The 13,230-nt window shown below is 41.9% G+C and overlaps 1 protein-coding gene across 1 annotated transcript in view; it reads right to left on the bottom strand.

Annotated features, from left to right (window-relative positions):
• LOC112984010 (potassium/sodium hyperpolarization-activated cyclic nucleotide-gated channel 1) overlaps window positions 1–11,211 on the bottom strand; it is a 208,519-nt gene extending 197,308 nt beyond the window's left edge. Inside the window, exon 1 of the mRNA XM_064501737.1 lies at window positions 10,829–11,211. Within this exon, the coding sequence (XP_064357807.1) occupies window positions 10,829–11,211 (383 nt within the window). The remainder of the gene's footprint in view (window positions 1–10,828) is intronic.
• Between the last annotated feature and the right edge of the window lie 2,019 nt (window positions 11,212–13,230).

Raw genomic sequence — 13,230 nt, 5'->3', positions numbered from 1 at the left:
TTTTTAAATCAGTTATACCCTTTAAGGTTCCTTATGGCTGGAATTCTAAAAGGTATTTAGGCACTGACATCAGATGCTTACAAGTATCTAGGTCCCAAACTTCCTCCGAAATCCGAAGACAGACAGACAGGCTTCTAACTTCTACAGGATGTTGGAAAAAGATTTGCACATCATGTGCAGAGCACCAGACAGAACGTATATTTTCAGAGCCTTCCCATAAATGGAGGATTTTGTCCTGGAAATATCAAACTAAGTTAAATATCTTTTTCCGTTTAGTTATTTTGCCAGTGGCATAAAATCAGTACATCCATTCAATGTCGAGGTGAGCTGTAATTCAGTGACACTTGACGGAATCGCTAGATTCAAAAAAGGTACAAAAGAGGCTTCAAGTCAGTAGCCCCAGCAGTAACACCTGCTACCATTTTAGGCAGACTGAGGGTACCTCCTGGCCCTACTGGCCTTTCCAGTTCCACCAAGTTAGCTCTCCTCCCTCAAAACGAGGCTGAACTGTGTCGTGCTACAATAAGAAGTGTGGGAGGAAAAGCGCAGTTCATCCATCCTTTCTACAAAAAGATGAATTTGATCTACCCTGTCTAGAACATAAAAAGTTGGCTGCAGCTTAGAAGTGATAGAAACAACCATGGTCATATAAAGCAGTGTTAATATAGTCCTCAGGAATGGGGGGAGATGAGTAGAAATCACTGAATATCACTGACAGACAGTATACTGATGGGGTATTTCCAAGACCTGTTCTAATGAGAATCATCTGTCACCAAAAGAAAATTAGCTTGCATGCAAAGGACAGAGCGCAGCATATAGGCAGGCTACAGGAAAACACACCTTTAGGAAACAAGAACAGATGAATTCTTGTGTTCAGTTTAAAAGAGCAGAAAAAAAAATAAAACTCATAGGTAATATCCTTAAATATCACAGTAAAAACCAGGACATTTAACCAGATTTAGTCATCATTTATGTTGTATTTAGTTTATGTCTAATTAAGTAAAATGTTTTGAGGTGGATGCAGATTCTAGTTACCCCATTACCAGAATGCACACAAAATAAGACAGTTATTAGGTACCAGATTTAATTCTTTTCAACGTTAACTGCTTTGAAATTGTCTTCAGCATTTTTCTTTTGTTTCACAGAGATCAGCCATCATAATAAATTCACTACTTCCATAAATACACATACAAGTCCTACTCAATTTTTCAACTCCTAAGTAATATAATGCATACCATTACATTTACTATTCTGCTCTAATTTTAATAAACAGCTATAGGTAAATAAAAACACACACTTCAGATATTCGCTGACAGAATGCATGCAATTAAAAGCTGACTTTGGTCATGTGGGCATCTAAATTAGGTTACTTATATCTCACTTGTCCCACACATGCAAAGTCTATTGCTTAATAAGCCATTGGATTTCAGACATTTTCATATTTTGACCCTTTTTAAATGCTCTGTTAGATTGCCTACCATCTGGCAGTGCTTATTCTTGACACTGCACTCCCTTTACATTACAGTAAGCGCGTTCCTTTAATTATATCTTTAATATGATAGATGTATGCAATACAAGAATCCCCAAGCTGTCTATAAATGGGTTGAAGGGACAATTTGGCCAGAGTATCTTGTTACCAGGTCTATGTTAATAGCATGTTCAATTGCATCAGACATGTTCTCAATAGAAAGCTGCTGATGTGCCCAAATGGTGGACAACACAGAATGTGCATACAATTAAATGTTTTAATTATATAATGTACACGTTTACAAACTCCAAGACACTACAGAGAACACCTAGCTCAGACTACGAGGGAGAATTTAGCCTAGGAGCTCAAGATCTCCTAGCTAACAGGCTCAATGAGAATGGAAAACCACATAGCAGAGCTAAATTTAAATAAACCATCAAAACAACATTTACACTTGTATAAAGGGATTCAAATTGCCTTGTATCTCTAGGAAGGGACAGCGGATAGGGAAGGAAAAAGAGAATGAGGGAAATAAGTTAGAAAGAGGGAAATAAGTTAGAAAGAAAGAAAGAAAAAGACTACTCAGATGATGTGTCAGGGACTACATCTCCATGCTCTTGCAAACTTTCAGATAAGAACTACAAGGTGTCTATAGCAGGATTTCACTATCTGAAAACTAGACCATCAGAAATGATATAAATAAATGACAGAAAAAGCAGGATTCACTATTTAGGGAGCCACCTAGACAACAGGCTTTCTATAAACACTGGGCATATAGCTCTGAAAAATGGGACCTCTCAAAAGTATTCTTGGTGAGCTAAGTAACCACTTAGACACCCAACTATTAATTTAAGCTTGAGCTATACATGCTTTATTTATTTTAATACTGATGTTTACTGATGTATGGTTTCCCAGGTTTTTACATCTTAAAGATTAATCCTAAATCTTAGCAAAGAAATCTTTGTTTTGCTACTGAGTTTGTCTCGCATTAAAGAAAAGGTCAACCAGAGCGACAGACAAACTGGGATGTGTTATCTTCACAGAGGAATCAAATGCAAACAAAGAACATGTGCAGCCTGCCCAAGGCACCTATAGCCCACGATGTGTTTGGGGAACCCAGAAGCCTGCAAGTCTGCCAGGCAGTAATAAGATGTTTTAGAGGGTAGTATGGCCTAGTGTTGGTTTTGCAGTAATTCTTCTACCAGAGGAACCGTCAGTCTTCCTGGAATAAAAAGACAGACAGAAGACACTTTATGGCCTGAGAGAAAATGTCACAGCAGTCATGTGCAAACGATTACTTCCCCATGATCTTCCATCTGTGCCATTTATTCCATCTCCTGGGTACAAGGCTGGAAAGATCTTATTCTATCTTACAAAGTTTCTCTATATTTCCCATAGCTTTGATCTAGAGCAAGTTAGAACAATCACTTATCATTTACATCCTACGAAATATTTCCCTAAATTTACTGTGATCTACAGATTTGCTCAATGTTCAGATCATATCAAAACAACACTTTCCAGTGTTGCAGTCACGCCACAGAAAGCTGCTTCCTTGAGGATCTGATAAGGTACTGTAAGATACTACATAACAAATCAAGGCAGCATCAAAACTTTAAATACTTTAATACTTTGCTGACAGGAGAAAAAAAAAATCTGGAGGCAACCAGCACATGCTATGTATAGAATTTGGAGATCTGATCCTCAAATTCATGAATGCTGTGGTCACATTTTATTTATGTGGGGCTCTTCAGATCCTCAAAGTTTAGCACAAGCAAAAGCTTCAGTAGATTTCAGACTAAGAACTGGATGAAGAAGAATAATAAAACTTTAAAAAAAAAGTCAAAACACTTTTTTTTGTATATTGGTTATTTTAAATTACATCATTTCAAAAAATACTCGTTCCTGACAGTGCCAGACTTCACTATCATTTTATATATTAAACTAACCTTGACTGTGAGCATAAAGCAACCTGTGCTTTTTCAGCTCACAACAAAATATCTTAGTAAGAGTAAGTTTTTTTTAATAAATATGATGTTCCTTTAGGGTTTTAAAATTTGTTACTATATCAGCAGTATGCTAAATTCCAATAGCATATCAAATTTTTTGTTAAACAACATGATTCATTAGATAAGACATCCTCATAAGCGGAACAGAAGTTAACACAATAAGAACCAAATTCTATTCTTAGCTATAGGCTGCAACTCCAATTGTGGGAATTTTAACTGGCAAAAATAAGAAGTCTTTGGTCTTATGGTGGTCTTATAGCGGAAACAGATTGCCTTTCTTTGATAATCAAATGAACATTTTCTGAACACAAGTTTACTCCAGCCTTGTTCCAGTTGCATTGCTAACCAAGGCAGGAATAGAAAAGATTATTTCAAAATATCGTGCAGCTTGACTGAATCTGACTATTATCAGATTAAAAGATATTAAGAGAGATATTATGGAAGCTAAATGACAGTGTCCTTGAGGTAGTACTGACATTGACTCCAGCTGATACATTTTTTGGTCATTAACATACCTTGCTATGTGTCTAGAATGAGCCCTCCAATAATTAGAGCTGAATACACTATGATTTTTAAAATTAAATCATGCCTCTGGGAAAGAATCAGGGAATAGACAGCTAAAGGACTTTCAAGCAATTAACGAGAACTGTACTGTCAGGTTAAAAATTAAACACTGCAAAGTAGGTTAAGAGTTTCTTCTCTCTCAAAACTGTATGTTGACACAGAAGGCTCTCAAGCATTCTGTTGAGTGAAAGCACAGATGAGAATGGATACTGCTACTTACAACAAATGAAGTATGTTTCTCTACTGAATTTCATATTATACCTTCCTCTCTAAAAATATTCTGTCCTACAGTACAGCTCAAATCAAGCCTTTCAAAAGAAGCTGACAAAGTTTAATTAGATTTCACAATGTCACCTATCTTAGGTAAACTGAAATACAGAGGTAAAGACTCATGCTTTTTAAGTGACCTCTTATTTCATAGGTCTCTATTTCTGGGTACATCAAAAACTCTACCTAGACCGAACAATCAAAAATTGAGCTACCCAAATTTAAATAAGATTTTATATTAAAAAAAACAAGTAAGCAACTCATTTAACATTATGTGTATTTTATGCAGCTTTTTAAATACCAAAACCCCAAACAAAATCCTAGAGTCAGACCTTTATTTACTATGCCGTACTTTCATATCATATTCTAAATCATAGTTCTCTCCATACACTGATGTCCAAGAAACCTGAAATAAAATACCCCTGCACTGACATAACTGTATCACTTACTTTGATTAGCTAACACATAAACTGCTAGTGAACATTCAAAAATGTTTAATCTTGCTAAAATGTGAATAACAGAATTAGTAATTTTTTTCCCACAAGCCTAAGTATGATGCTGCTCTAATGAAGTCTAAATTTCAGCAAGTACATATATAGATAATACTAATCAAGCACTTTTTTTCCCCACCATTGTCAAAACAAAATCAGAAAAATGAAAGAGAGTCTGATGTTATTGAGCATTCTGGGTCAAAGTTTAAAGACTCAGATATAAACCCTCCCCCATGATCTTTTAACCACAGGAATTCTATGACATTTTGGTATGGTTTGGTGGTCGGGTTTTTTTTAAACATAACCCAAAGCAACGACACACACATTTGCCTTTATTTAGATTGTAAAGAGGTTGAATTTTCAAGCATCCTGCAGAAAAAAGGTATTTGTGTACTTATTCATAGATGCTGCAGGTGATGCCCAGAACATTCCAAGTTAAACTAAAAGTACATCAGAGAACTCAGAAGTTATTTATTTGAGTTCAGCTTACCAAGCTTTCTGTGCTGTAAATATTACTCTACGTACGTGAACTCTGTAAAAGACTGTTTGTTGGACTGGTATTCCAAGACTATAGCAGACGTAATAAAACTTGTGAAATGCTGGACAGATATGCAAGCTCAAGCCATGCATTGTAATTCTGCATTATCTAGATACAGAAGGATATTTATAAATAAAATGAATCGCTTCCTTTACATAAATGAAGGCGTAATCCTTCCCATAACCCCTAGAGGCCCAGAAGGTAAGTGGCTGCTGCACTGACCTCGGGTGGATTCAGCACGATTTCCTCTGCAATCCTGGAAGAAAATCACACAGGGGACAAGAATACAGGATCCTCATGGACCCCAAAGAACATCATATGCATCTAAATATCCATTTTCACACATCCATGCTAACAACTGGTACAAAAAGAATTGCCAGTGGCTACCTTCAGGCAACTAGATTTCATAACAAATCAATCAGTGACAAGACAATGATGAGGCATTATGCAGTATTAAAAATTATAGAAACTGGAGATGAAAAAGAACCTAATGCTTTTCTGGCCCATTTCCACATCAAAGCATTTCCAATAAAACATTTTGTTGCTCATTTTTGGTTCAGCTTACTTTAAAATGCTTACCTTTATGGGAGTTGTGTTTTACCTGGGGAACTATTATGAAATGTAATAGAACTTACTGTCAGGAAGAATTTTCTGATATTAAAAATGAATTAAGATAGATTATTGGTACAAATTCATCATTTTATGCTTCAGGGCATTTACAACAGTAAAGTACAAAAATTGTTGGAATGTAGCAAACAAAAAGCCAAACACTGCTAATAATTTTTTAAATACTGAACATTTCTCTATTTTTAGTCATGCACAAAGAGTAACTGTTCATGTAAGATAAAGAGTTTAACTGTAGCGATTTTTTTAATATAAATAAAAGTGATTGTTGTCACAAGAGTATTTAGAAAAAGATATATGAAGGATAGTCCTAGCTCAAATGTGCTTCACGGTCATAAAAAAGTAATTAGTCTGTGCAAAGAATGTATACAGTATAGTTATAAATGCCTGATAATCAGCGTATCAGCAAATAATTCAAAAGTATGAATACTGGAAGAGAACCGTATCACAAATCCTAAATATGTAATGAGACTTTGAGATGACTACCTTTAGGATACAAAACTACAGATATTTCAGACTCCTACACTACCAGTGACATATTGTACCCACTACAAAACCACACTAATTTTTAACTGATCTATTTAATATAAACCAAAATGATTTACATACTTGATTTTATATACATGTACCTATATAAATTATATAAGAAGTATGATAGAATAAATTTTATTCTAATCACAAATAGTATTAGTTTCCAACTCTACTACTTTGTGTAAACCTAAGTTTGTAACAGCTCACAAAAAGATAAATCTCATTAGCTTCAACGGAGACATTACAGGCATGGTAAGAGAGGGACAAAGTGCTTACCCTAAGCTTCTTAAAGTTTAAACTATAGGTATAATAAGTAGAGTATCAAAAAAGGTTTATGTAATCCTAAGATGTATATATAAAATAAACATTTAATAAATAAAATAAACATTTAAAGAAGCATGGTATTTAAGTTTTGAATCTGGCACACCTTTACTATTCACTACGCTCCAAAAATTTCTGTTCAAATTTTAAAATTAGCTCTACTTTTACTTTTCTGTTATCCTTGTGCTCCTCAAATAGGTAAGAAGTTACTCAGACTCTTTCAATATAAAATGGCTATAGATTCTTGTTGCAAAACAGTTCATACTTTGTAATTTTCTATATAGGAAAGAAGACTTCTAGCATCACCTGCATTGCACCTTCTTATCCACCACTATCAGACAACTCCATTTCACAGTCTTTTTTCACTTCATCTTCAAACCAGTTAATTTATTTTGTCCCTGCTTTAATACAAAGTCTGTTCCCAAACATCAAATTAAAGACCATTTGTAACCATCAGAGTGTGAAGGCTACATTTATTTACACACATTTTATTCCCAATCATTCTTTCTCAAATCACTCTCTCTCTCTTTAAAAAGTGCCTCTCTCTTGTGACTTTGGAGGTAACATCTCTTCGTTTTCTTTTTAGATCACATACTACAGATGATCTGACTGATGCAGTATAAACACAAGATTTCTATGAAAGTGTGAGTTTATCTACGTACTCGCAGACAGGAAGGGAGGGAGATGCCATAAGGCTGGACCCAACAGTCCGGGCACACATAAGCAAGACTACTGAAAGTTCATGGAACTAGTGATGTGTCTAAGGACACCAAGAAATTAATTGTCAGGGGTTCACTTCACAAATCAGGCACATATATATCTGGCTTTGTAAGTATTGGTGAAACTGTAAGTCACCCAAACCCCAAGCCCACCATTGCTCTGCTATTAAATGACTGAAACATGTATGAAAGCAAAAGAATGATTTGCGGTTACTCAGCTCTCCCATCGGCTTTGTGCTGCTTTCATTTCGGGGCTGCGAGACCAATGGGTCAGTGCTGTAACGCTTCCTTGTGCGGTTGTTCTTATACTTGTGAGTGGATCCAGCTGAAGGCACCTGGTATCTCACAGAAAGCATGCAGGACTTCAATAAACTCTAACCAAAATGCTAATGATAAATTCATTTTTGTGAGTCTTACAGTTACAAGGAATTCTTGTCCAGGTTTACAGACTCAGTAACCACAGCTGTGAAGAGATAAACAGAGCTCTTTTATTGTTTTTGATGTGTATTAGGTGCTCAGTTTACATAACAGCTTTCAAACTGGACATTAACCTCAGAAGACTGGTAAAGGACAACCAGGAATGAAATAGTCCTCTTATGCAAAAAATATGTAATACTTATGGAATTTATTTCTCCAAGGATATTTAACAAAGAGTAAATTCTTCTCTGAAGCAGAAACAGACCAAAGAACCATAAAACTAGACACTAAAACCAGCAAGGCTGTTAGCAACCAATTCATGGAGTATTGAGTTTATACATGTATTTTTCCACATTTCTGTTCATACCAAAAAAGAGGGCAGGGTGAAAGACTATATGAAGGAATACCCTTTCCTCAAACTACACACCAGAATGTTTTTCAGTGTGTAGATAAATACATAAAATTTCATAAAAACCATGAGTGAATGTGGTCAATTAATGTAACCAAATGCATCAAAGTATTCAACATATTCAGTAGGAAAGTATTCACAACTAGAAAAACAGGAAAATAAATTAAAATCTACAAGAACCTATATCAGAATTTTCCCATACCTGACATGGTTAACCCAATAGTCTCCTAAGTGTGCATATACTCAAAATTTATAGTGATGTCAATTTTCATATGTGCTACAAACATCCTAATAATAGCTACATTTACAAACTTACTCTAATTGTTCCCATTCTGTAAAATATTCAGCTTTTTACATTTTTGTTGTTGTTTTGACAGCAAATTTAGTTCTTTCCCTTGGTGTTATTAAAATACTGGTGAAACTAGAATACCTCTTTGGAATCTTTACAGCTTGTCTATATACAAACATTGCATGTTACAACATCACATGCAAAAATAAATGAGAACAACTCCACCCTTACATATGCATTTATTCTGGTATATCGGAAGACGAATATACTATATATTATGACTTCTTTATCCATTTCTATAAATCCTGCCACCCAAAAAGGGTAGTTCTATTATACAATTAAATTTATTTCAGGAGAAACAACATAAACATCTTAGATTGCTCACTGAAACAGTCCTAATGGCAAAAAATTATCTCTGGATCAGGCCTGGGAATCATCCCAAGACCAACGAAAAACTGTGAGCTTCATCTTTATTCTTTTAAAAAAAAATCTAATAAAAAGAAAAACACATTAAGAAAAGCCACAAAATACAGTTAATTTCAGAATAGGCAGACCACAGACCTGCAAAGTGTCGTTTACTCCTATTGAAAAAAATAAATAAATATAAGCTATGATCTGTAAACCCTCCCACAGGAGGAATTAGGATAGAATTAGAAGATATTCGTGTAATAAAACAGAATCAATATACTTATCACCCATTTTATATATTAGCTTTAAAAGTTACATGGCTCAAAATACAATTCCTAATCTCATATTGCCTGAAATATTGTGCTGTTGTGTACCGCGCTCAGAATCCAAGCTTACAATGAAATGAGTGAATTTATTCACAAGAATAATCTCATTCATTTTAATGGCATCCTCACATGAATAAAGTTACTCAAGCACACATGCAGGGAAGTCGGAGGGTATCAGACACCCGTAATCCCCTACGCACGCTAGCCACACACCAGAGGTGACCTGCTGGTTCCCCTCTCCCGTTGGCGGAGAGGGAGTGGGCGGCCTCTTGGCTCGCTCCCCCTCAACGCACCTGCTAGTGGAGCGGGGCTGGCGTGCAAGGGGGAAAAGGCTTTTCTCCAGGAAAAGAACTAGTGCAGCTTATTGCCCCAGGGAGCCAGGACGAAGCAGGGATGTGAAGCATGATTTTGAGCCATAATTGAGTGCCTGCCCTGCTCTGTACTAGTAGCTGCACAGCTCTCGGGCTCAACTGCAAGGTGCCAGCACAACTCACCACCTAACACCTCACTCTGAGTAGTCCCAAAGAAACTCAGACTTTAAAAGTATTTCATTTCTTTTTGAAGCATGTTCTCTTTAACCTACTTTTTCTTAAAAGATCCATGTAACTATTGAACGCTCTAGATTTTCTTTTTAAAAAACGGTCTCCAATGAGATTCACTTGTTATTATATACATGTAGACTGGTCAACTGAATCCGCTGATCAAATACGCTTAACGGCACTGATATTTCTTCAGCAAATATCACAGAGCGTTAAATTTACAAAGTTCACACATACAGCGAAATGAAACAATCCTTCATTTGAAATAAATTTTAAAGCAGAAATCTCTCTCCTTGGGAATTTACTCGCGCTGCTTGCCATGAGACCACTCCGATTTTGCATACACCCAAATTGCCGTGAAAGCTACATTCTAATTCAGCATAATATTTGGCGGTTTACCTGTAAAAACACAGTTTCACACACAGCTCCAGTTTGGCTAAAGTCATTTTACGTGAACTCGGACAAAGACGTGCTTCCTCGATGCCACCCTAAGGCAATCACGAATAACTGTTTGGGGTGCACGGACGCGGCCGGCAGACGCCTCACGCCGACGCGGCACGAAGCCGTCTGTCACCGCCACCGAGCCCCAGGGGACCGCGCGCGACCTCGGCCCGCGCCGCAGCCGGCGGCGCCGCGGACCGTCTCCCCCCGCCGGGCCGGGCCGGGCCGGGCGGCCCCGCGAGCAGCACGCTGGAGAGCGCCGCCAGCCGCCCCGAGAAGGCGCACGAGGGGCCCCGAGCCCGGCCCGCCGGGAGCCGCGGCGCCGCCGGCAGCGCCGTCTTGCGCCGAAGTTTCCGGCGGCGAGGCCGGAGCCGGCCGGGCCGCTGCCCCCGCGGGGCCGCGCGGCGGAGCGGGCACCTGTGCAGCGCGGCCGCGGAAGGCGGCGGCGGGCCGCGGAGCCCCGCACTCACCTGAAGTCGCTGTAGGGGTGTATGATCCAGAACCCCGCAGTTTTAACCCTTTCCTGCTCCTTCTCCACCGCCTTCTGGCTCCCGAACATGCGGAGGGAGAATTTGTTGACCCCGGGCTGCAGCATGGAGGTGAACTGCCGCTGCATGAAGCCGTACTGCCGCCGGGGACCCTCGGCGTCCTCGAAACCCACCACCGGCTCCTCGCCGCCGCCGCCGTCCACTTTGAAGCACACCGAGTTGCCATGCTCCTTCACGCCGCCGCTGCCCCCGCCGCCGGGGCTGCTCTGGGCTTTCTCCGCCGGCGCCGCCAGCTTGCCTGGGAAGGCGTTAGCGCTGCCATCGTCCCGGCTGCCGGGAGAGGAGCTGCGCTTCCCAGCCTCCATGCTGCGGGGCGGGCGCGCCCCGGCCGCGGGGAAGCGCGGGGAGCCTCGCCCCGCCGGTGCCCTTCAGCGGCGCGGCGCGGTCGGCTCGGCTCGGCTCGGCTCGGCTCGGCGCGGCGCGGCTCGGCCGCGCTGGGCTGGGCTCAGCTCCGCGCCGCCGCGCCGCCCGGCATGGCCAGCGCCGCCGACACTGAGCCGCGCTCCCGCGCAGCGCTGGCACCGCTGCCCCGCGACCGCCCCCTGCCGGCGGCCGCGCCGCGCCGCCCGCCCGCGCCGCCTGACATTGAGCGCCCCGGAGTCCTTGAGGGGCTGAGGCGCCCGGCGGCGGGGAGCGGGGCGGGGCCGGCGGCGGGCGGCAGGGAGAGAGGCGGGGAGGCGGCTCTGCTCTCCGCGGCGCGGTGCGGGACGCCGGGGCTCCGCGGCGGCGCGAGGCGGGGGCGGCGGGGCGGGGCGGGGCGGGGCCGGGCGGTGGCGGCCCCACATGGCGGCGGGGCGCGGCCCGGCCCCACATGGCGGCGCCGCCGCCCGCCGGGTCGCGGGGGCCGCGCAGGGGCGGCAGCGGCCGGGGCAGGCTGCTGTGGCGGGGTTGCGGGGGTCGGCAGACAGCGTCCGCTGGTCCGACAGAAGCGGGGTGAGCGGATGAGCCCGCGTCGGGCCGGGGCGGCAGGAGACGCGGTGGTGCCTTGCCTCGAGGGCCGCGGTGGGCGGGAATGGTCCCGGAGAAACTCCGGAGTGGTCTTAGGGCCCGTGCTGCGCGCAGCCTTTCCCGCTTGAATTTTGGCGTGAAATAGATCGCAGTCTGCGGCTGAAAGAGAGCAAGAGGTGGGTGAAGATAACAGCGGTATTTTGGATTTATACGACTGAAAATGCGATGAGAATCTGCCCTTTGCCATGCGGTTTTTGCGTGCCTGCACGCTCCGGAGAGGGAGAAGGAGGGAAGAGGGGGCGGGAGGGAAGAAGGCCGGGTTCGACTGACATATGTTTTCACAGACAAAATAGTTCGCTCTGGTGAGACAGTATTTAACTACCGCTGAGCGGCTGCTGCCGTGAACGCTACACTGACTGAAAACGCGCTGCGGGGTGCAAGAGTGCATAAACGTGTGGCGCGTAGGCTTTTACACGCCCGACGGCGAACGTGCTGGGATGCGATTCCCGCTGGGAGCGTGGGGCCGGGGGCTGAGGGCCGTGTGTACCCGCGTAGCTGTGTGTGGAGCTGTGCGACTCGCTTGTAGGCATAAGATGGTAGATATATGCCACTGCATATAGTAAGCTGCGTACGTATGCCAAGAGGTGATTTTTGTTTTGTTTTGTCTTTGTGTAAACAGGGATCAGGAGTCCACATTCAGCTCTTTCCACCTCAAATTCCAGAGCGTGAGTTACGGTGAAGAAGCCTCCAGGGGATACGTGGCAGAGCAAGGCCTGATGGACAGCAGGCAGGAGGTGTTACTAGCTCCCAAGTAGCGTGAGATTAAACTCAAAGGAAATAGGATGTGTTTTACTTTGGGCATCTGTACACAAAGTATCTTGGGGACATTTCAAAGAGGGGTGTAAAGATTAGCAAATCCCAGAGGTGCCCACAAATGATAGTGTATAATTTTGAGGGAGCTGTGGAGTGAGGTAACATCTGAGAAAGCATCAGGTATTTCCCATTCTCTCAGTGGAAGACAGCACTGGTAAAAAAAAAAAAACTGTTTTCAAGCCATGAGCAAAGAGGAGGGCTTTGGTCTCTGCTCTGAAAAATGAAAGATGTAGATATTTAGCGTTAACAGCAATGGGTTTATTTGGCTTGTAGAATGATGGAGAGTCTATGTCCATAGATGGTATCACGAGAGCTATAACACTATGTATAAAACCTGTGTAAGTATAAAAGCATGTATTAAAGCAGCATATGTGTATGTCCTGTGCGTCCAATTAAGTTTGACCGTTTAGTTTTTCACACATTTTGACACACTTTTCATTTTGCACATTAAAACATATTCAGAAAGAATTAGTAAAGTCTCCCAAGCTTGACTTCTGTATTTT

This window comes from Dromaius novaehollandiae, chromosome Z (genome assembly GCF_036370855.1).
Source record: "Dromaius novaehollandiae isolate bDroNov1 chromosome Z, bDroNov1.hap1, whole genome shotgun sequence".
Taxonomy (NCBI): Eukaryota; Metazoa; Chordata; class Aves; order Casuariiformes; family Dromaiidae; genus Dromaius; species Dromaius novaehollandiae.
Note: the sequence above shows the minus strand (reverse complement) of the source record. Positions and strands in the feature narration are given on the sequence as shown.